This window comes from Hyperolius riggenbachi, chromosome 5 (assembly GCF_040937935.1).
Source record: "Hyperolius riggenbachi isolate aHypRig1 chromosome 5, aHypRig1.pri, whole genome shotgun sequence".
NCBI classification, from domain to species: Eukaryota; Metazoa; Chordata; class Amphibia; order Anura; family Hyperoliidae; genus Hyperolius; species Hyperolius riggenbachi.
Window position 1 is genome coordinate 230,914,607 of NC_090650.1, and position 23,962 is coordinate 230,938,568.

General features: G+C 42.2%; 1 protein-coding gene across 1 annotated transcript in view; it reads right to left on the bottom strand.

Annotated features, from left to right (window-relative positions):
- The window catches only part of OTULIN (OTU deubiquitinase with linear linkage specificity), a 92,877-nt gene that overhangs the window by 61,374 nt on the left and 7,541 nt on the right, over positions 1 to 23,962 (bottom strand). The window contains exons 2-3 of the mRNA XM_068236724.1: positions 23,303 to 23,461; positions 20,271 to 20,489 (exon numbers count right to left, since the gene is read on the bottom strand). Coding sequence (XP_068092825.1) covers positions 20,271 to 20,489; positions 23,303 to 23,461 — 378 coding nt within the window. The remainder of the gene's footprint in view (positions 1 to 20,270; positions 20,490 to 23,302; positions 23,462 to 23,962) is intronic.

Below are 23,962 nucleotides of genomic sequence, written 5' to 3' on the forward strand. Positions count from 1 at the left end.
TTTAACCACTTTACCTCTAAGAGATTTTTCCCTTAACCACTTCGGGACAAGAGGTTTATACCCCCTAGTGACTAGGCCATTTTTTTTACAATTCAGCACTTCACAGCATTAACGGTTTATTGCTCATACAACTTGGCACCCAAATTAATTTCTTCTCACAAATATAGCTTTTATTTGGTGCCATTTGATTGCTGCTGCTATAATTTTTTTGCAATAATATCACGAGGCTTGGTGACGTCACATTTTGTAAAAAAACGAACAAAAACATATTGGGCTCGATTCACAAAGCGGTGCTAACCCAGTTAGAGACTTTAGGCGTGATAACCATTTTTATCATGCCTAAACTCAGTTTAAGCATGATAAGTTTAGGCATGATAAGTTTAGGCATGCTAAGTTTAGATAAGTTTAGATCGCATGCAAAGTCCCGCACGCAAAGCAGCGCCATTAAACTCTATGCAAAGTGCACCAGACTTTGCTAGCGCAAAACTTTTGATCAGCTGTGCACTGTGGTGCTAACCCAGTTGGTGCTTAAACTTATCACGCCTAAAAACTTATCACACCTAAACTTATCACACCTAAACTTATCATGCCTAAACAGAGTTTAGGCGTGATAAAGGGCTTTTCACCAGGGTGCTAACTGTTAGCACCGCTTTGTGAATCAGGCCTATTGATAAGTTAATTGGCTTCCCCCTTAACTGGCCCTAGACTAATGGTGTGTACACACTTGAAAGATAAATGAAAGATATCAGACCAATTGTACCCCCTCCCATGTAGTATGAGAGCCATACTCTACACAGTCTTTTCTATGGAGCTGAACTTCTCATCAGATAAAACTTTTTGCAAGATGCTGCACACAGAGATGCTGCACACATTCAAAAGATCAGTATCTGCAAAAGATTTGTTCCCGCAAAAGATCCATTCCTGCAAAATGCATTCATAGTCTATGATATCTGCAGATCCACATACACGCTGGGGGCCACTGTCAAAATCTCAACGTTAGCGAGATGCGTCGCTGAGACCCGAGAGAGCCACTGTCCCGCCGCCATCCTGCGTAGTGCTACGTACACACATGCGACAACGATCGTTCGTTGAGGACGACGAACGAACTTTTAATTGATGAAAGAACGACCTAAGTAAAGTTAGTTTTAAAAGGTGTGTAACGATCTGATCGTTAGAACGAACGTTACATCACGTAAAGCAACTATTGCGCCTGCGCATAAAAATGAGAAGTTTCACGGAGAAATTGTGAAATGCGCATGTCAAGCCTAGTACGAACGACCGTTTCCAACGATGTACTACTTTTGCAAACGATCGTCGTTGGTTAAAATCCGCCGAGACAGAACTTTCTTTTGTAGCGATTTGGCTCGTTCGTCGTTTGCCTTAATAGTCGGTGGTTCGTTTTTTGTAACGATCGTCGTTGGTAAAGATCGGGGAACGATCGTTACAAACGACTATAGTCGCATGTGTGTACGCACCTTTAGGCGGAAGGATGCAGTTAAGAACCAGAGCAATTTTCAGCGCTGCTTCCATTCATTTGACAATAACTGAATCACTACTCATCACACTTAATCTATACATTTTTTTTCCACCAAAAATTAGACTTTCTTTGGGTGGTACTTTCTGCTAAGAATTATTTTCTTTCATGTGTATTTTAGAGGTAAGAATAACAAAAAGATTTCTCAGTTTTCAACCATTATAAAACATGTTGCTGCAGATAAAACCCACACATTTGCCTATTTGTCCCGGTTATTACAATGTTTAAATAATGTCCCTAGTACAATGTATGGCAACAATATTTTATTTGGAAATAAAGGTGTTTTATGGTTGTTTACTCATTGCACTCTATTATTACTAACACTTATTCGCAAAAATAAATTTACCCTCATGGCGTACATGTGTAAAAAGCTAAGTCCTTAACTACTTGCCGACCGCTCCACGCCAATTGGTGTGAACGCAGTGGCAGCCCCAGGAATGCTCCACGCCGATCAGCGTGAATGGCCTTCTATGGGGCTAGCAGGAGATCGCGCGCGCCGATGCGTACGCATCTCCGCTCGGAGACTGTTAGACGGCGAAACCGTCCTCTAATTAGGCTGTACAGCGCTGCGATCTAAGGCAGCGCTGTACTGGGAACAGCCTTGTGACACAGCTGTCCCCCTAGGGGACATAGAAGCGATCGGCGGTGATAGGCAGTCAGAGGGAGGTAGGGAATCCACAAGAAAAACCCCTGCTCTCCAATACTGGGTTCAGAGAGTTCCACAAATCTTTGCAGCCTTTATGATCCTAATAAAGGGACGAAGGCGCAGAGCGCCGAAACGCGTAATGATGCTACAAGCACGCCTGGAGTAAGCCCTCCAGAGACAAGCTACGGAATTCACATAGGCCGCGCTGCTGACCACAGCATGAGAGCTTCAGCTGCCGGAGAGTTAAGCGGACAGGCTTACCGCTGATAAGTGAATTGTTGATCATATATTTTGTGAGTATAACTGGATGTTGCAAATTAAAAGGTTTTTATGATAATGCACTATGGAGCGCTCCCTGTTTTTGTTTTAAAGAGGGAGGTAGGGACCTGGGAAAAAAAGAAAAAAAAAACAATTTAAAAATAAATACGAAAAAGATTTATAAAAAACAAACAAAAAACAAACAGCTGTGGAGCAATCAGACCCCACAAACAGAGAGATCTGTTGGTGGGAGAAAAGGGAGGAAAATCACTTGTGTGCCGAGTTGTGTGGCCCTGCAGCGAGCCCTTAAAGCTGCAGTGGCCCAATTGAAGAACAATGGTCTGGTCTTTAGGGAGGTTTAACACCGCGGGCCTCAAGTGGTTAATGTAGCAATTTATGTAATATCTTTTAAATTTGGTCACTTTGCCTTTTCTTTTCTTTTTTACAAGTATTATATGGAGCAGTAAGGGGGCTGAATGGCCTTGATATAAGTACAGAACATTTAGTTTTAATTTTCTATTGTAATTTTGCCAACTAGATGCCCCTACACAGTCTCCTGTCTGGTTAGTACACAGTTCCAGCTAGCAGGAAGTGACAGTGTAAGGATCACTATTGCTTATTGCAACAGTAATCATTATACACTTAGATTGCTAAATGGGAACATACAGTATGTTCCCATTCACCAATCTAAACACTATTGGGTGACGCCACAAACATGCACGTGCCGCTCATACACAGGAATGGACGAATATTTATGTCCCTGGGAGCTCAAGTGCAGTTTTCAGGGATGTAGATAATCATCCTCTGGGAGGGCAATTGGTTACATTTTGCCAGGAAGTTTTAATGTTTTCTTGTAAATATGCTTTTTATTAGCAATAGTTGGGGTATCAATAAAGAGGTGCCCACAGCTGTGACTGCAACAGACTTAGGCACTTTGTTATTGACCTGAGGAAGCGGGCCAGTACACGTGAAACACGTCTTTTTTGTGCATCATTAAAAACTTTTACTCATATGGTTGTCCGTTTATGGAAATAAGACCGAATTACTCCTATACCTTATGATTTAAGATACTTATATTCTGGGCGCCTCCAACAAGTTTTCTTTCTTGTAAATATGCTTTTTATTAGCCGTATTTGGGGATCAAAATAAGTATACACAATATTTGTTAGATTACAGGTGAAAGGAGCAAAAAGTGAATATTCCATCATATGAGATATACGTTATAGTGTACCAGGGACGAAGCAACCTGCTTTAATTAACCACTTCCCGACCGCCTAACACACAGGGGCGGCCGGGAAGTGGAGCCCTTAAGGACCGGCTCACCCACAGAGGCGGCGGTCCATTTAAGGGCATGGGCGGAGCGATCGCGTCATCCGTGACGCGATCCTCCGCCGGCGCCTGTCACCGCTCGCCCGCCGCAACATCCCGCCGGCTATACGGAAGAGCCGGCGGGATGTTAACCCCGCGATCGCCGCATACAAAGTGTATAATACACTTTGTAATGTTTACAAAGTGTATTATACAGGCTGCCTCCTGCCCTGGTGGTCCCAATGTCCGAGGGACCACCAGGGCAGGCTGCAGCCACCCTAGTCTGCACCAAGCACACTGATTTCCCCCCCCGCCCCAGATCGCCCAAAGCACCCCTCAGACCCCCCCCTGCCCACCCCCCAGACCCCTGTTTGCACCCAATCACCCCCCTAATCACCCATCAATCACTCCCTGTCACTATCTGTCAACGCTATTTTTTTTTTATCTCCCCCCCCCTGCCCACTGCCCCCTCCTGATCACCCCCCACCCCTCAGATTCTCCCCAGACCCCCCCCCCCCCCCCTGTGTACTGTATGCATCTATCCCCCCTGATCACCTGTCAATCACCTGTCAATCACCCATCAATCACCCCCTGTCACTGCCACCCATCAATCAGCCCCTAACCTGCCCCTTGCGGGCAATCTGATCACCCACCCACACCAATAGATCGCCCGCAGATCCGACATCAGATCACCACCCAAACGCAGTGTTTACATCTATTCTCTCCTCTAAACACCCACTAATTACCCATCAATCACCCCCTATCACCACCTGTCACTGTTACCCATCAGATCAGACCCTAATCTGCCCCTTGCGGGCACCCAATCACCCGCCTACATGCTCAGATTGCCCTCAGACCCCCCCTTATCAATTCGCCAGTGCATTAGTTACATCTGTTCTTCCCTGTAATAACCCACTGATCACCTGTCAATCACCCATCAATCACCCCCTGTCACTGCCACCCATCAATCACCCCCTGTCACTGCCACCCATCAATCAGCCCCTAACCTGCCCCTTGCGGGCAATCTGATCACCCACCCACACCAATAGATCGCCCGCAGATCCGACATCAGATCACCACCCAAACGCAGTGTTTACATCTATTGTCTCCTCTAAACACCCACTAATTAGCCACTAATTACCCATCAATCACCCCCTATCACTGTTACCCATCAGATCAGACCCTAATCTGCCCCTTGCGGGCACCCAATAACCCGCCTACATGCTCAGATTGCCCTCAGACCCCCCCTTATCAATTCGCCAGTGCATTAGTTACATCTGTTCTTCCCTGTAATAACCCACTGATCACCTGTCAATCACCCATCAATCACCCCCTGTCACTGCCACCCATCAATCACCCCCTGGCACTGCCACCCATCAATCACCCCCTGTCACTGCCACTCATCAATCAGCCCCTAACCTGCCCCTTGCGGGCAATCTGATCACCCACCCACACCAATAGTTCGCCCGCAGATCCGACGTCAGATCACCTCTCAAGGGCAGTGTTTATATCTGTTCTCTACCCTAAACACCCACTAATTACCCATCAATCACCCCCTGTCACTGCTACCTATCAGATTAGACCCCTATCTGCCCCTAGGGCACTCAATCACCCGCCCACACCCTCAGAATGCCCTCAGGCCCCAGCCCTGGTCACCTCGCCAGTGCATTGCTTGCATCTATTCGCCCCTCTAATCACACCTTGAGACACCCATCAATCACCTCCTGTCACCCCCTAGCACACCTACCCATCAGATCAGGCCCTAATTTGCCCCGTGTGGGCTCCTGATCACTCGGCCAAACCCTCAGATCCCCCTCAGACCCCCTTCCGATCACCTCCCCAGTGCATTGATTGCATCTATTTTCCCCTCTAACCACCCCCTGAGACACCCATCAATCACCTCCTGTCACCCCCCCTAGCACTCCTATCCATCAGATCAGGCCCAATACAACCTGTCATCTAAAAGGCCACCCTGCATATGACCGGTTCCACAAAATTCGCCCCCTCATAGACCACCTGTCATCAAAATTTGCAGATGCTTATACCCCTGAACAGTCATTTTGAGACATTTGGTTTCCAGACTACTCACGGTTTTGGGCCCGTAAAATGCCAGGGCGGTATAGGAACCCCAGAAACGGACCCCATTTTAGAAAAAAGACACCCCAATGTATTCTGTTAGGTGTATGACGAGTTCATAGAAGATTTTATTTTTTGTCAAAAGTTAGTGGAAATTGATTTTTTTTTTTTTCACAAAGTGTCATTTTTCACTAACTTGTGACAAAAAATAAAATCTTCTATGAACTCGCCATACACCTAACGGAATACCTTGAGGTGTCTTCTTTCTAAAATGGGGTCACTTGTGGGGTTCCTATACTGCCCTGGCATTTTAGGGGCCCTAAACCGTGAGGAGTAGTCTAGAAAACAAATGCCTCAAAATGACCTGTGATTAGGACGTTGGGCCCCTTAGCGCACCTAGGCTGCAAAAAAGTGTCACACATGTGGTATCGCCGTACTCAGGAGAAGTAGTATAATGTGTTTTGGGGTGTATTTTTACACATACCCCTGCTGGGTGGGAGAAATCTCTCTGTAAATGGACAATTGTGTGTAAAAAAAAAATCAAACAATTGTCATTTACAGAGGTATTTCTCCCACCCAGCATGGGTATGTGTAAAAATACACCCCAAAACACATTATACTACATCTCCCGAGTACGACGATACCACATGATTGGCACTTTTTTGCAGCCTAACTGCGCTAAGGGGCCCAAAGTCCAATGAGTACCTTTAGGATTTCACAGGTCATTTTTGTTTCAAGACTACTCCTCACGGTTTAGGGCCCCTAAAATGCCAGGGCAGTATAGGAACCCCACAAATGACCCCATTCTAGAAAGAAGACACCCAAACGTATTCCGTTAGGAGTATATTGAGTTCACAGAAGATTTTATTTTTTGTCACAAGTTAGCGGAAAATGACACTTTGTGAAAAAAAAACAATTAAAATCAATTTCCGCTAACTTGTGACAAAAAAAATAAAAACTTCTATGAACTCACCATACTCCTAACAGAATACCTTGGGGTGTCTTCTTTCTAAAATGGGGTCATTAGTGGGGTTCCTATACTGCCCTGGCATTTTAGGGGCCCTAAACCATGAGGAGTAGTCTTGAAACAAAAATGACCTGTGAAATCCTAAAGGTACTCATTGGACTTTGGGCCCCTTAGCGCAGTTAGGCTGCAAAAAAGTGCCAATCATGTGGTATCGCCGTACTCGGGAGATGTAGTATAATGTGTTTTGGGGTGTATTTTTACACATACCCATGCTGGGTGGGAGAAATACCTCTGTAAATGACAATCTTTTGATTTTTTTACACACAATTGTCCATTTACAGAGTTATTTCTCCCACCCAGCATGGGTATGTGTAAAAATACACCCCAAAACACATTGTACTACTTCTCCCGAGTACGGCGATACCACATGTGTGGCACTTTTTTGCACCCTAACTGCGCTAAGGGGCCCAAAGTCCAATGAGTACCTTTAGGATTTCACAGGTCATTTTGAGAAATTTTGTTTCAAGACTACTCCTTACGGTTTAGGGCCCCTAAAATGCCAGGACAGTATAGGAACCCCACAAATGACTCCATTTTAGAAAGATGACACCCCAAGGTATTCTGTTAGTAGTACGGTGAGTTCATAGAAGATTTTATTTTTGTCACAAGTTAGCGGAAATTGATTTTTATTGGTTTTTTTCACAAAGTGTCATTTTCCGCTAACTTGTGACAAAAAATAAAATCTTCTATGAACTCACCGTATTACTAACGGAATACCTTGGGGTGTCTTCTTTCTAAAATGGGGTCATTTGTGGGGTTCCTATACTGTCCTGGCATTTTAGGGGCCCTAAACCGTGAGGAGTAGTCTTGAAACGAAATTTCTCAAAATGACCTGTGAAATCCTAAAGGTACTCATTGGACTTTGGGCCCTTTAGCACAGTTAGGGTGCAAAAAAGTGCCACACATGTGGTATCACCGTACTCGGGAGAAGTAGTACAATGTGTTTTGGGGTGTATTTTTACACATACCCATGCTGAGTGGGAGAAAGATCTCTGTAAATGGACAATTGTGTGTAAAAAAAATTAACAAATTGTCATTTACAAAGATATTTCTCCCACCCAGCATGTGTAAAAATACACCCCAAAACACATTATACTACTTCTCCTGAGTACGGCAATACCACATGTGTGGCACTTTTTTGCAGCCTAACTGCGCTATTGGGCCCAAAGTCCAATGAGCACCTTTAGGCTTTACAGGGGTGCTTACAATTTAGCACCCCCCAAAATGTCAGGACAGTAAACACACCCCACAAATGACCCCATTTTGGAAAGTAGACCCTTCAAGGTATTCAGAGAGGGGCATGGTGAGTCCGTGGCAGATTTCATTTTTTTTTGTCGCAAGTTAGAAGAAATGGAAACTTTTTTTTTTTTTTTTTGTCACAAAGTGTCATTTTCCGCTTACTTGTGACAAAAAAATAATATCTTCTATGAACTCACTATGCCTCTCAGTGAATACTTTGGGATGTCTTCTTTCCAAAATGGGGTCATTTGGGGGGTATTTATACTATCCTGGAATTCTAGCCCCTCATGAAACATGACAGGGGGTCAGAAAAGTCAGAGATGCTTGAAAATGGGAAAATTCACTTTTGGCACCATAGTTTGTAAACGCTATAACTTTTACCCAAACCAATAAATATACACTGAATGGGTTTTTTTTATCCAAAACATGTTTGTCCACATTTTTCGCGCTGCATGTATACAGAAATTTTACTTTATTTGAAAAATGTCAGCACAGAAAGTTAAAAAAAATCATTTTTTTGCCAAAATTCATGTCTTTTTTGATGAATATAATAAAAAGTAAAAATCGCAGGAGCAATCAAATAGCACCAAAAGAAAGCTTTATTAGTGACAAGAAAAGGAGCCAAAATTCATTTAGGTGGTAGGTTGTATGAGGTTGTATGAGCGAGCAATAAACCGTGAAAGCTGCAGTGGTCTGAATGGAAAAAAAGTGGCCGGTCCTTAAGGGGTAGAAAGCCCTAGGTCCTCAAGTGGTTAATACTATATACTAGTACGGACATGAGAACAGACACATGCCCTGCTGTCTGTTTCATTCTGATCTGCCCTGTGAGCTTGTAATGCCCCTGTAAAAACCCATGACTGAGCGCTCAGTCGGCTGCTTTATCAGGAAGCTCTATAGCAGTGAGAGGAGTCTGCTTAACCACTTAAGCTCTCAGTCGTTTTCACTTTATGCATCCGAGCAATGTTCACCTTCCATTCATTAGCCTATAACTTTATCACTACTTATCACAATGAACTGATCTATATCTTGTTTTTTCCGCCACCAATTAGGCTTTCTTTGGGGGGTACATTTTGCTAAGAGCTACTTTACTGTAAATGCACTTTAACAGTAAGAATAAGAAAAAAAAGAGAAAAAATTCATTATTTGTCAGTTTTCGGACATTATAGTTTTAAAATAATACATGCCTCCATGATTAAAACCAACGTATTGTAATTGCCCATTTGTCACGGTTATTTCACCGTTTAAATTATGTCCCTATCACAATGTATCGCGACAATATTTTATTTGGAAATAAAAGAGCATTTTTTCCGTTTTGCATTCATCACTATTTACAAGCTTATAAAAAAAAAAACAGAGAGAAATATTTCATCTTTACATAGATATTTAAAAAGTTTAGACCCTTAGGTAAATATTTATGTGTTGTTTTTTTTATAGTAATGTTTTTTTGTTTTTTTTTTATTAAACATTTTATGTGGGCATTTTTGGGAGGATGGGATATAAATGTGTTTTATTTGGGGAAATATTTGTGTATTGTAATGTTTTTTTACTTTTACTTGTAGTTTTACTTTTTGGCCACAAGATGGCAATCTTGAGTTTGTTTACATGACGTCACTCTAAGCGTACAATGTACGCTTAGAGGGACATAGCTTCAGAAAAAGCGAAGCTTCCGAGAGAAGCTGTCGCTTTTTCAGCGGGGGAGAGGAATCAGTGATCGGGCTCCATAGCCCCATACATTGATTTCGTGGCTACCGAATCCGCGGCCGGGAGTGCGCGTGCACGCGCGCGATCGGCCACGGGAGCGCGCCTGTCCTCCTTGACGTTTTTATACGTCAAGGAAGACAAAGTGGTTAAGCCCGCCCCCCTCTCTGTCTGTGTTCTCCCTATCTGTGCACAGAAAGGCATCAGAGAGCAGTGCCTGTGAAGGGAGAAACAGCTCAGTAAAAAGATTTTTTTACCTAGCCAGCTAGTTAGTGTCCCTGCTAGAGTTACACACTTTTCTCTCCCCATATCAGCCAGGAACACACAGGGACACAGCTCTACCGCTCTGATGACTGTACACAGATCAAATGCTGCAACTGTGCTTGTCTTTTTTCAGGAATAAGTAAAAGCAATTGTCCTGTGTGTATATATATGTCTGTACTTTTTTAATAATAATAATAATAATAATAATAATAATAATAATAATAAGATTAATAATAAAATATATATATATATATATATATATATATATATATATATATATATATATATACACACACACACACACACACACACACACACTAGTAGACCTAAGCCGGCTCTAGGTCTGTTTCGGAACCTCCCCTCCCTCCCCTGTGACTGCCGCCGCATTGTCAGGGCGCCCGCCCCGGGCACCCCCTGGCCCATCCTGCTCCCTTTTCAAAGGCTGTCCGTGCGGCACATGCGCAGTAGTGCAGAGCACGGATACACACACGGACATGGGACGCAGGGACACAGTGGTTTTATTAGGTAGGATGCCTCTGCATACGTTATTTGATGGAGAACTATACACACAGTGTAACACTGACCAGGAAGCAGATGGCAGCCATCTTGGATTTTAGACAGGATAAAAATGAAAAATTAAGAATGAAATGAGCACAGGAGAGCAACAAAAAATTACAGAAATAGCCTGTATTTGGCATACACTTTCAGGGGGTATGTTTATTTTTAAGGTACCTGTTCATCTCAGGTTTCCTTTAAAGAGACACTGAAGCGAAAAAAAATATAGGATATAATGAATTGGTTGTGTACTATGAATAATTACTAGAAGATTAGCAGCAAAGAAAATATTCTCATATTTTTATTTTCTGGTATATAGTGTTTTTTCTAACATTGCATCATTCTCTAATATGTGCAGATTACACAACACTCAGCATTCAAAATGATTCTTTCAGAGCAGTCTGTGAACTAATGACCTCTCCTCTGCCAGAGGAAAAGTAAATAGTTAACTAACAGTTGAGATAACAAAAGTCAGAAAACAGCCCTCTCCAGACTTTAAAAGTCGTAGAGATAATGGCTTTTTTGTATAGAGATAACAACTGGAGTTTCTTAACTCTTCCTGTACTGGAAACAATTAGACTGATATATCTGATCTTAATGTTTTATTTCTTAGCTGTACTACACATACAAATCATAATATCATTTTTTTTTCCGCTTCAGTGTCTCTTTAAAGAAAACCTGAACTGAAAATGAAAAGTAAAATAAGCATACACAAGTCATACTTACCTTCCATGTAGTCTACTTCTCAGTGTCTTTCTCCTGTCCTGAGTCCTATTTGTTCACTGTGATCAGGGGAATTTTCCGTCCTCCATTTTGAAAATGGTCATTACCCATAACAGCTTTCTGGTCAGCACACTGTTAAACTGTAATATCACCCACTTGAGCCATAGGGAAACATGGACATCACCTGGTACATCAGTTTTCCTCTCAGCTATAACTGACAGCAACTGATATTTTATGGACAGCAACTGATATATTTCAGATCTGACAAAATATTGTCAGAACTGGAAGGGATTATTGTCAGAAGAAAATGAAGAGCTTCTGAGAGGAACTGATGGCAAGGAAACTATGCAATGTTCATTTGAAGTTACCTCATGGGTTTATTTTAAATATTTTTACTCAGTACAGGTTCTCTTTAAGCAATGATACAAAAAAAATATTGTGATAGTGGGTGCAAAATCAGTACATTTTCCCTTGCTTAAATTGGATTGTGACTCCTCATTACTTTATTATAATCATCAAAACTGAGAAACTCTTACAAGTAAACTAAACCCGTAAAAAACTCTGATCTATAGTGTCAATTTAAGTCTACAGAGACCAGCAGGTTATGCCTCCTCTCCTAGCATTGGAAAAGGGATGAGAAATCTCAACTTACTGGTATGTCAACAGGCATATTTTTTATGTGGAAAAGGAGTGCATATGAAACCTTGTTTTTTGTTAGAGGAAGTGATATAGGACCTAAATCTGGAGAAAGATATAGGACCTAATCTGGAGAAAGGTCAGTAGTGGGACAAGTGCATGATCATATCAGTTCTTCATTCTGTCCCCTGTGAGAAAAGAAATAACTTTCTTAGGGTATGTTCAAACATCTAATTTTGACTGGCCAATTTTAGCACTTCCATGTAATATGAAAGCTTACCTACTGTTATAATTTAAGTAGGCCTCAGTTATTTGGACTGAGTTTTAGGTAAAAGGCTTGTTCGCAGAATATACCTTTAAATAGAGGTTTTCGTGATGCAGGCAGAAGCATCTCAGTGTCTGCTTGAAGCAAATGATAGAAGCAGATACTGAGAAGATGTTCCTAGTCCAAGGTCTTAGGCCTACACTGCCCCAGACAAATGTACTACGGGAACAATCAACATGGGCCATATTTATAAAACATAACATTCTTGCAACTAGGGCATAATATCTTATTGAATATTAATCGAGTAGGTGTGTGTCCTGACATCACAAGGGATCTGAACCAATCATAGATGGCTCAGTGAGGTCACATTTAACTCTTTCTGGTTCATATAAAGAGGGAGCACGGAGGGAAAAGGGGGGCACTCTACTTTCCAGCTATCCGGCTCTCTATGCTTCCTAGTTAGAATACTAGCTTCCTGTATGTATGCTGTAAATATATGTGATGTACATAGGACATAGGAAAGACTATTTATACTTTGAAGAAATCAAACTGTAACACAAGATGCTTAATAAACCCCTTTGAAAGGTGAAGGTGGCTGTCTCCGCTCTATCTCCTGTATGCTGTCGGTGTGAGTTGCAGCTCTGATGAGTTGCTGGTGCCGGAGCTAAAGGTGATTTATTACACCTACACAATCTGTTCATAGTATTCAAAATCTGTTAGCCATTCAACATGTTCAATGAAAATTGAATTTGTGTATGTACCCTAAGGCCTTGGTCGAAATTACCTTCTGAAAGGGACTTTTTAGTCAGCCCAGGAGGCACCTCCCTGTTGTTCCTAAACTTACATGCAGGCACTAGAGTGAACACAGCCGTGGGGGCCCATAAAAAAACTGCCTCGGTCAAAAATCTAGAGTGAATCCAGGGTGTGTAGAGCGGCAGGACAACATCTGCTAAAGATCCAGGATGCTAGAACTTTAAAGATCCCAGGTGCATGAATGCAGTATTCTCCCCATTCACGTTGCTCAGTCGTGTGCTGCTGGTTGACCCTCCACCCACCATAGCAAGAGACGCATCGCTAGCTTGGAGGCTAGTGACACATTTGTACAGCGTCACCTTTGCACTGTCACCCTAGGGATGGAATCCTGAGTCCTACTATGGGACTTTCCTTGTACGTTTCAATGAGGCTTGAGTCCGGTTAATGGACTAGGTATTACTGAGATGTTAATAAAAGGACATGCTGTTTTAAAGGAGTTTTAAACAGTATGTTGGTGGGTGTAATTCCTTATCGAGAAATACCTTCTGCTTTACAATCCAATGTCTCTGTCAGCATTGTTTCCAGCTTTCATTACGGCACCAATCAATAATCCTAGCTAGTACGAATGGTAACAAGTGACGTTCAGAGAGCTCATTGCTAGTTGTTTTTTTTTTTGTTTTGTTTTTTATAGCAAATAAACCACCTAGCAGCTGAACCTGGATTTAGTCTTTGCCTATATAATTGAGTTAACTAGGCTCTGCCCCTGTTGATAAGTGTTTGCATAAGATAAAAATTATATTTTTTTACTAAAACGTGACCATGTCAGTATAGTTTCATTTACCCAAGATTTCTCAGAATTTTACCAGCAATAGTAGAAAGCCAAATGTACCATTTTTACCTCCTTATGTAACCCATGAGAAAGAATTAAGCTGCGTGAATTCCCATCTCCCGGATTCAGAAAGATATTTAAACGACACCTGAAGTGAGAGGAATATTTCAACTGCCCTGTTTCCTTTTAATCTATACCAGTTGCCTAGCATCCTGCTGATCTCTCATGCTTCAGAACAAAACTGAAACAAGTGTCTATGGCTAAAAGTATTTGCGGCAGAGGATCAGCAGGATAGCTAGACAATTTGCATTGTTCAAAAAGGAAATAAATATGGCAGCCTCCATATTCATCTCCCATTTCAGGTGTCCTTTAAGGTCTGAGTTTAAGATAAATTAATTTTGCAATTTGAGATTGCTTCCAATAATTTAAGGATGTCAGGCATAGATCTGGTCAGTGCAGACATAAAACAAAAAACAAAACACCACCACACAAGTCATCTGCAAATGCCATCAAAAGTGATGGGCTTCCGAGTAGCTACAGGTTCATAGCTACTCGGATTTTAAATGTTAATTAATGCAGGTGTGTGTGTGTGTGTGTGTGTGTGTGTGTGTGGGGGGGGGGGGGGGGCAGGGGGGAGGAGGAGGTACTATGCTCATCATTCCCCCCACATGCAACGAGTAATTGACGCGTTCCAAGACTCACTACCGCACAGCCTACTTCAAGCTGGAAGGAGGAAGTGCAGTAGTGAGTAGTGGAACGTATCACACACAACGCATGTTAGGGGAATGATACGCATAGGATATAAGGTTACCCCCTCTCCCCCCGGTTCCCGCAATCACACCTGCATTCATTCAGATTTCGAAACTCATGGCTACTTGGAAGCCCATCCCTGCCCACCACCATGTGCTTACCCTACTTTATTATAAACCATTTAATTAAAGGCACTGACATGCCCATTAAAAGATTCCAATAGTAAAATGAAAACAGCTGGCAGCAGCAGACATCCTAGCCTTGTCCAATTTTTGAGATAAACATTTTGGAAAGTACAGTATTCGTTTTTACCTTGCCATTTTACCATCAGCAGGAGTACAGGATTTTGTCTAGTATCCCTGTCTAGCTTACAGGTAGACCAAGGCCACTCAGTCAAAGGCTTTCTTAGCATCAGTCAAGTCAGCCTCCCACTTTTTCCTTTGCATAATCAAATGTAAAACCTTAATTGTATTACACGGTCCATACAGTGTGGAAAGGCTCTTAGGGAGTTTTGACTTAGGAACAAATTTAAGGAGCATATGTTCATAGGATTAATGCTATACACGTTCTAATAAGATTCTGCAACCTATCTTCTTTATCGGTATATCTACACGGTATATCTACTACGATTACCTTTTTGGTCCCTGATTTTTGTTACCGATTTATCGTAGAGCTCTTGCTGGATGTTTGCAACTTTTATTACCATATTTGTAGAAAGAAAAATTGAGCACTAAAAATCTTTTACATTTCCACACTACTTGGGATCAGAATCTTTATGCTGGGAATACACAATGCGTTTTTGCGGTCTATTTGCCATTTCATCGGGTTTCAATTCGTTTTTCCGTTTGATTCTCTTATTTTTTCTTATCAATTTCCATTCACTTCTATTAGAAATAGAGTGGTAAAACGATCGAAAGTGAGATCGGACATGTCTATCTATCGAACCATCTATCTGCCTCAGAAACGCATTGTGTATTCCCAGCATTAGACTTCAAACAATTAAAACGGAATTTAACCCAGCATTTCAACTTTGCTCTAAAACATTATTTACAGCATATTATATGCAACCAGCATTTTATTTTTACTAGACCAGCATTGGAAGGGTTACACACAGAGTTTAAAGTTCTGTGGAGAGAGCTGCTCCCTGCAGCCAAAGTTTAGATAGATACATTTCAGTAAACAAAATGTAGCAAGTGGTGAATGTTACACACTCTTTGGCTGTCCTCCAACTCCTGCACAGTCAGAGAGAGTGAGTCATTCCACAGTTGTTACATTTTGTTTTGCTGAAATGTATCTATGTAAGCCTCGGATGCCGCAGCAGTTCTCTCCAGGAACTTTAAAGCTGTGTGTTTAACTCTTCCAATGCTGGTCTAGTAAAAAAAAAAAAAAAAAAAATGCTGGTTGCATATAATATGCTGTAAATAATGTTTTAAAGCAAAGTTGAAATGCAGGGTTATATTCCGCTTTAAGGTAGTGTAGGGCATTTGAGAAAAACAAGGGGCAAAGGGTATTAACCATTTCTGCCGCCCGGGCGTGAAGCTCACGTCCGGGTGGCTGCTCTACTGCAGGGGCAGCGCTTCGGCACGCTCCCGTGGTGTCCCCCCGGTAGCCCTGGGATCTACCGATCTGTGTCCCCAGCAGAAAAACCCGAAGCACTCTTACTAGAGGCTTCAGTCTTTCTGCACGTCAAGCAAGAAGCACAAGGAGAGAAAGAAATAAAAAAACTGAAGGTGGCCATCTTGTGGCCAAATAGTAAAACTACATGTACATATTTTTTACATTACAATTTACACATAACAACATTAAAAATTAACTGTTTATTTCCCACACCAAATATTACCCAAATACAATTTTTAATGGAAAAAAAATTACAATAAAAAATAAATAAAAAAAAGTTACCTAAGGGTCTGAACTTTTTAAATATGCATTTGAAGGGGGTATACTACGAACATTGTTTAAATTATAAGACTGTAAATAGTCATGGACACAAAATGGAAAAAAAATGCACCTTTATTTCCAAATAAAATATTGGCACCATATTGTGATAGGGACAAAATGTAAATGGTATAATAATAACCGAGACAAACGGGCAAATAAAATACATAGGTTTTAATTATGGTAGCGTGGATTATTTTAAAGCTATAATGGCTGAAAACTGAGCAATAATGAATTTTTTAAATTTTTTTCTTATTAATCCTGTTAAAATGCATTTATAAAAAAATAATTCTTAGCAAAATGTACCACCCAAAGAAAGCCTAATTAGTGGCGGAAAAAACAAGATATAGATCAATAAATTGTAATTAGTGATAAAGTTATTAGCGAATGAATGGGATGTGAAAATTACTCTGATGCAAAAGGTGAAAAATCCCCACGGGCTGAAATGGTTAAATAGATAAGTTACCATGTAATAAGTCGCTTGTGGAAGTAATTAAATGTCAACAAATTTGTTTACATTAGTACAAGAAAACAAAAACAAAAAAACACCATACCTTAAACTCATGAAAACATAATCTCTTTGATAAGTGAATCATATACCACTCTCTACACATTTCACCCTAGTGGTTTAGCCTATCCTACCCACAACTAATCGAACCCATTGCCATGTTCATTCTCCCGCACACCCCTTCTACCTAAATAGGGCTACTTTCTTCCTTTAACCCATAACTGCTAGTGCACATACTCCTTGTTTCACTCTTTACGCGTGGCAGTATTTAGGGGGGGTGGGGTGGGAGGAGGCAAATGGGGCACAAAGACATGTTCCCTTCTAAATGACATGCCTGAGTCATCCCAGGACAATTATCTGCGCCGCCTCCAATCCACTGACAGCCAGCTTGTCCAAAGCCTATTGGGGGAAGGGGCGTCATTAGCAGTAAAGGCACTCCTGCAAAACCCCGCCTTCCTGCCTCTCTGTCGTCCCTTCCCTGCCTCTCTGTGTTGTGATGAGAAGCCCATAGCCGTAAGCTGCAGTGTCGTGACCCTAGGGTCGCGACCATTTTTTCTAAATTTTGCAAAAACACAATAGATTAAATGACCGCAGCAGCGGTAATTGACTCTCCCTGTTGCGGCAAGCAAGGGGAGCACCCCGGATGTTTTTTTTTCTGGCTCAGAATTGCTTTAACCTCCTGAGCAGTACGCCGCTCAGGAGGTTCTGTTCGTTTGTGTCCCCATGCTTAATTAATTTGATCAAATTGCTGCAAAACCTTTAGCTAGCACTAGGCTAGCAAGTACAGGTGTCCGGACCCCCAGTTTGCCCCCGATCCCCCGTTTATACATTACCCTGCCTGGCTCCAGCGATCGGCGCAGCCTCCCCGCACAGCTCCGGTCTTCTGTATGTGGAGGATCGAACAGGACGTCGCCAATGTCATGCACAAACCTGATCCTCCCCATAGAGAGACAGGAGCTGTGCGGGGAGGCTGCGCCGAACGCTGGAGCCAGGCTGGGTAATGTATAAACGGGGAGGGGGAAATCGGGGGCGAAGGGGTGGTCCGGACACCTGTACTAGCTAGCCTAGCGCTAGCTGAAGGTTTTGCAGCCATTTGATCAAATTAATTAAGCATGGGGGACTCCTGAGGCCAGTGTGTCGGGCATACCGCTAAGGAGGTTAAAGAGGCACTGTAATGACATATAGTAGAATGTAGTAAATGATTCAGGATACCCACTTTTATGTCAAATATCCTGGTTTCAGCATCAGAAACACTTCCTATATTTATACACTCACCTAAAGGATTGTTAGGAACACTTGTTCAATTTCTCATTAATGCAATTATCTAATCAACCAATCACATGACAGTTGCTTCAATGTATTTAGGGGTGTGGTCCTGGTCAAGACAATCTCCTGAACTCCAATCTGAATGTCAGAATGGGAAAGAAAGACGATTTAAGCAATTTTGAGCGTGGCATGGTTGTTGGTGCCAGAGGGGCCGGTCTGAGTATTTCACAATCTACTCAGTTACTGAGATTTTCACGCACAACCAATTCTAGGGTTTACAAAGTATGGTGTGAAAAGGGAAAAACTTCCAGTAAGTATACGGCAGTCCTGTGGGCGAAAATGCCTTCTTGATGCTATAGGTCAGAGGAGAATGGGCCGACAGATTCAAGCTGATAGAAGATCAACATTGACTGAAGTAACCACCCCTTACAACTGAGGTATGCAGCAAAGCATCTGTGAAGCCACAACACGCACAACCTTGAGGCAGATAGGCTACAATAGCAGAAGACCCCAGCGGGTACCACTCATCTCACTACAAATAGGAAAAAGAGGCTAAAATTTGCACAAGCTCACCAAAATTGGACAGTTGAAGCCTGGAAAAAATGTTGCCTGGTCTGATAAGTCGATAGAGTCAGAATTTGGCGTAAACAGAATGAGAACATGGATCGATCATGCCTTGTTACCACTGTGCAGGCTGGTGGTGGTGTAATGGTGTGGGGGATGTTTTCTTGGCACATTTTAGGCCCCTTAGTGCCAAATGGGCATCGTTTAAATGCCATGGGCTACCTGAGCACTGTTTCTGACCATGTCCATCCATTCATGACCACCATGTACCCATTCTCTGATGGCTACTTCCAGCAGGATAATGCACCAATGTCACAAAGCTTGAACCATTTCAAATTGGTTTCTTGAACCTGACAATGAGTTCACTGTACTAAAATGGCCCCTACAGTCACCAGATCTCAACCCAATACAGCATCTTTGGGATGTGATGGAACGGGAGCTTTGTGCCCTGGATGTGCATCCCACAAATCTCCATTAACTGCAAGATGCTATCCTATCAATATGGGCCAACATTTCTAAAGAACGCTTTCAGCACCTTGTTGTATCAATGCCTTGTAGAATTAAGGCAGTTCTGAATGCGAATGGGGGTCAAACACCGTATTAGAATTGTGTTCCTAATAATCCTTTAGGTGAGTGTATATTGCCCTATGTTAGTAGTTCTGGCCTCCCAATGATATAACAGCCTAGGCCAGGGGTGTCAAACTCAATCACTTAAGGGGCCAAAATCTAAAATATAGTCCTAAGTTGCGGGCTAACTATTAATTAAGATTTAACATTCATTTAACAGTCTCATAACTATAGCAACGCGGGGGTAAGATACTGGGGCCACATAAAATGGAGGAAAAAAAAAAAGAGTACTATAGTAACTTAACACAAACAAGATAGCCATGACGTGATCAAAATGTCAATATATACACACATGGAGACATTAATTGTATCTAAATAGTATCCAATTTTTTAGGGACATATCCCTTTAAAAACAAATTAAAAACATACCAGCAGAAAGGAGGAACAAGACAGTTCAGTATAATATAAGTCTGATACAAATAATAACTCCGGGTACAGCGGTAATGGTACAAGGTACAACTGTGTAATGGAATAATATAACGCTGCAGCAAACCAAACACAGAGTTCTCTGTCAAACAAGTTTGAAAAATAAATAAAGCACCTTACCCAGGAAGAACGAACCCGCCTGTCTGCCACCTGCCGCACTGCAGACATTTTTTTTTAAAGGGATTTGTCCTTAATATATTGGATACTATTTCGATATATGCTTATTTTCTAGACCTATAATTTATATTCATGGCAGTTTACTGGTTACTGTTGTACTTTTGCTGGCTCTAGTTTTTTGTTTATACTAATTTGTCTGGAGTTTCATTTTTATTGTTCTTCTATTGACAAGAATGAGTTGTACAAATGTGCTACAGATATCATACCCAACTATGTGCTGAACTTGGGGCTCTGGAACCGATTTGGTCTTCTTGCAACATTCCAGGCCTCTCATTTCTGCAACTCCATGCACTACAGTGGGCCCTTCCTCTGTTGAGCTTTTTGGCATAAAAACCACAGCATCAGTATTTTGCTGATCAAAGTCCATTATTTGTGCAAACTGGTTAACACAGATCTCTCTGACGTCCAGGCTATCATATTTGTCTCTAAAACAAAACATAATATAACATAATATAACATTTCACAGAAAATAGGAAGACAGACCTACATTCTCAAAGAAAAAAAAAAAAAAAATCTCCCCATACCCATATACTGTAAAAAGTGGCAAAATGCATTATAACCTGTGATTAGCAACTGGTGTTTATTAAACTATAAGGCCCCAGCAGTGAAGTCCGCTATCCAGCTGGGATACTGGCCACTGCGCACGGGTGGCCATGGGAGTGTGATCATTGGGTGTGTCTGGGACCACGTATGCTCGGTGGCCCCCAACCTGGCTGGATCGCGGACTCCACTGTGGGAGAACAGAAAGGTCCACACCGGCATTAATGGAGTTAACAGACTACAGGTGGCTAGAAGAAGCCCCAGGTAAGAATAAATACTTTTTATATGTTCGTCACATGTTATCTTAAAGAGACACTGAAGCGAGACTAAATCTCGCTTCAGGTCTTATATATAGCAGGGGCACGTGTGCCCCTGCTAAAACGCCGCTATCCCGCGGCTTAACGGGGGTCCCTTCACCCCCAACCCACCCCCCGCAAACCTGGGTCGGAAAAAGGTCGCTGGAGCTGATCTTCCTGGAGGCAGGGCTAACGGCTGCAGCCCTGCCTCCAGTCGCGTCTATCAGACGCGCATCGCCGCCTCTCCCCCGCCCCTCTCAGTGAAGGAAGACTGAGAGGGGCGGGGGAGAGGCGGAGGTACGCGTCTGACAGACGCGCATGGGGCAGGGCTGCGGCGGTTAGCCCTGCCCCAACCAGGAAGCGCTCCCCCGCTGCTCGGAGGGGGTTTGGGGGGACAGGGACCCCCGTTAAGCCGCGCTATAGCGGCGTTTTAGCAGGGGCACGCATGCCCCTGCTAGCTATGAGGTCTATGAAGTCCACAATTATAAGCCACCTATTTAGTCTGGCATTGATGAACACTTAACTATTTCCTCTGTAACACATTCTACCCTGCAACTACGCATTGATCTAAAACACATCTATGGGGCTTTTAGTCCTATGAGAGAAAAGTGCTCTACAAATGTTATTGTATTATATTGTATATAACCTCTGGGGATTGTGGAAAAAACGAGGGCTGTGGAGTCGGTCCAAAAATCCACAGACTCCGACTCCTCAGTTTAGGATTCCACCGACTCCGACTCCTCTAATTTGCATATTACAATTTTGTTGATTAACAGTATGTAACGTGAAATTCGTCTCTTAACTGCCAAGACAACTGAAGTGAGAAGGATATGTAGACTACTATATTTATTCCCTTTAGACTAAAACTAGTCCTTGGTAAGAGTACTTGTAAAAGGTACAAACCGGAACAAAGAACATCTATCAGGCCCTAGGCAATGTAACTGTGGGTACATGTAAGAATGATGTGCAGGTACTCTGCAGGGGAATGAGGAGATTCTTCCTCTATTACACATTTTTCATGCACAATCTGAACCAGGTTTATGGGTGACAGACAACACCTCTCTGTTCAATGTGCACAGCATTCTCAGTGGATTCCCTGCAGCTCTGTGGGGAGTGCATATGTAGAGTATAGTACTACTGTGTAACAAAGTAAACCTGAGACAGATGAAATTGAAGTTTTATACATACCTGGGGCTTCCTCCAGCCCCCTTCAGGCTAATCAGTCCCTCGCTGTCCTCCTCCGCCACCTGGATCTTCTGCTATGAGTCCAGGTACTTGAGCCAGTCTGGCGTAGTGCGCATGCACACACTCCGCCGCCGGGGGCGTACTACACCTGCGCAGCACTATTGCGCAGGTGCAGAATGCTCCTGGCTGTGGAAGCGGCACGTAGCCAGACTGTGCTGACTGGCTGAATTACCAGGACTCATAGCAGAAGATCCAGTTGGTGGAGGTGGACAGCGAGGGACTGATTAGCCTGAAGGGGGCTGGAGGAAGCCCCAGGTATGTATAACACTTGTTTTCATCCGTCTTGGGTACCCTTTAATTTGTAGTCACCAAACCAAATTTTAACAACATATCAAATTATTTCATTTCATGAGCAAAGAGAGTGCATATATTTGCATAAACCAGCATCAACACAGAATTATTTCCCTCTCATTGACCATCTCTATTAGTGACACGGCTACACATCAGGCTTTACTCTTACAGCATAGACGTTATTTAGTATATATAAGAGATTCCTGTGTACACATCATATATACTGTACAGTCACAATCAGATATACATATCTGACTTTAAAAATACGGGGACTGCTTTATTGAAGCAGCACAAGTAACTAATTTTGATTGGTTTATTTCATTTTTGTGGACTGAGCACAGCTATTACTGTATATATACATTATTTTTAATGACCATTATCTGAGAAATAGAACATTTCATCATATTTTCTATTTTAATTACAGTTACAAATTCATTAGGAGTCGGAGCATTTTTTTCCCGACTCCGACTCCAGGCACCCAAAATTGCTCCGACTCCGACTCCACGGCTCCGACTCCACAGCCCTGGAAAAAAAACTGTCAGAATACGTGTGAATTTTTTTACTGTGGTCTGCATCTCTGTTTTGTAGATTTCAGCTTGCTTGCTGTACTCCGAGACACAGCAATTACTGTATAAAAGGATATTCTCAATGGAAGTAGCAATACACTTCCTTCCATGACCGTGTCACTGGTAAAGCAAGCAAAGGGAAATCCTCCAATTAGAACCAAGATAATAAGAAAAACCTGACAGAAGACCAGACCCTTCTTCACACTACTCAACACAACATAAAAGGAAATGAGAACAGTTCAGGCTGGAAAATCAGTTTCACCAGATATACTTTGCATGAAGTAGAAATGTTCAACTCACCCATGCTCTATACCAAGCCCATTGTTATTTGTGGAAAGTAGGGTGTCTGATCTTTTGTATTGAGACACATCAGTGGCACAGTTTAAAAATTCCGGTTCTAGCTGTTGCGAGCTCTCAGGTGAACACTCCACTTCCTCTTTCACATCTGACTCTTGTCTGCTGAAGTATAAATGGAAACCATTACTTCTCTCCCCTGACACCATGCAGCACATGACAAGAAGCTTCCACACAGTTGGAGGTTTTCAACATTGCTACAAACTTACATGGCAAAACGTATCACTCTTCTTCACATATACTTTTAAATCACATTATTAAAAAAAAAAGACTGTAGTATCAAGAATATGGAGGCCTACAACTATTTTCCCTTTTAGAAATACTACTTGCCTTGCTGTCAAGCTGATCGTGTGGCTTCAGAGTGACAACCCTGGAACAAGCATGCTGTAAGTGGAATCAGGGATGAGTGTGAACACACAGAGACCTAGCTTAGTATGATTGAGGTTTAATTGCAATTTTTTGTTTCCAATTTTTAAATCTTTTTCTCCAGTTTTTTAAATGTTAACTTTAGAACACAGAGTACATGTATTTTCACAGGCAAACTAGGCAGGAAAAATAAAGAAAAATAGAAATGTATACAGTGAAATGCTCTAAATATGATAAAGT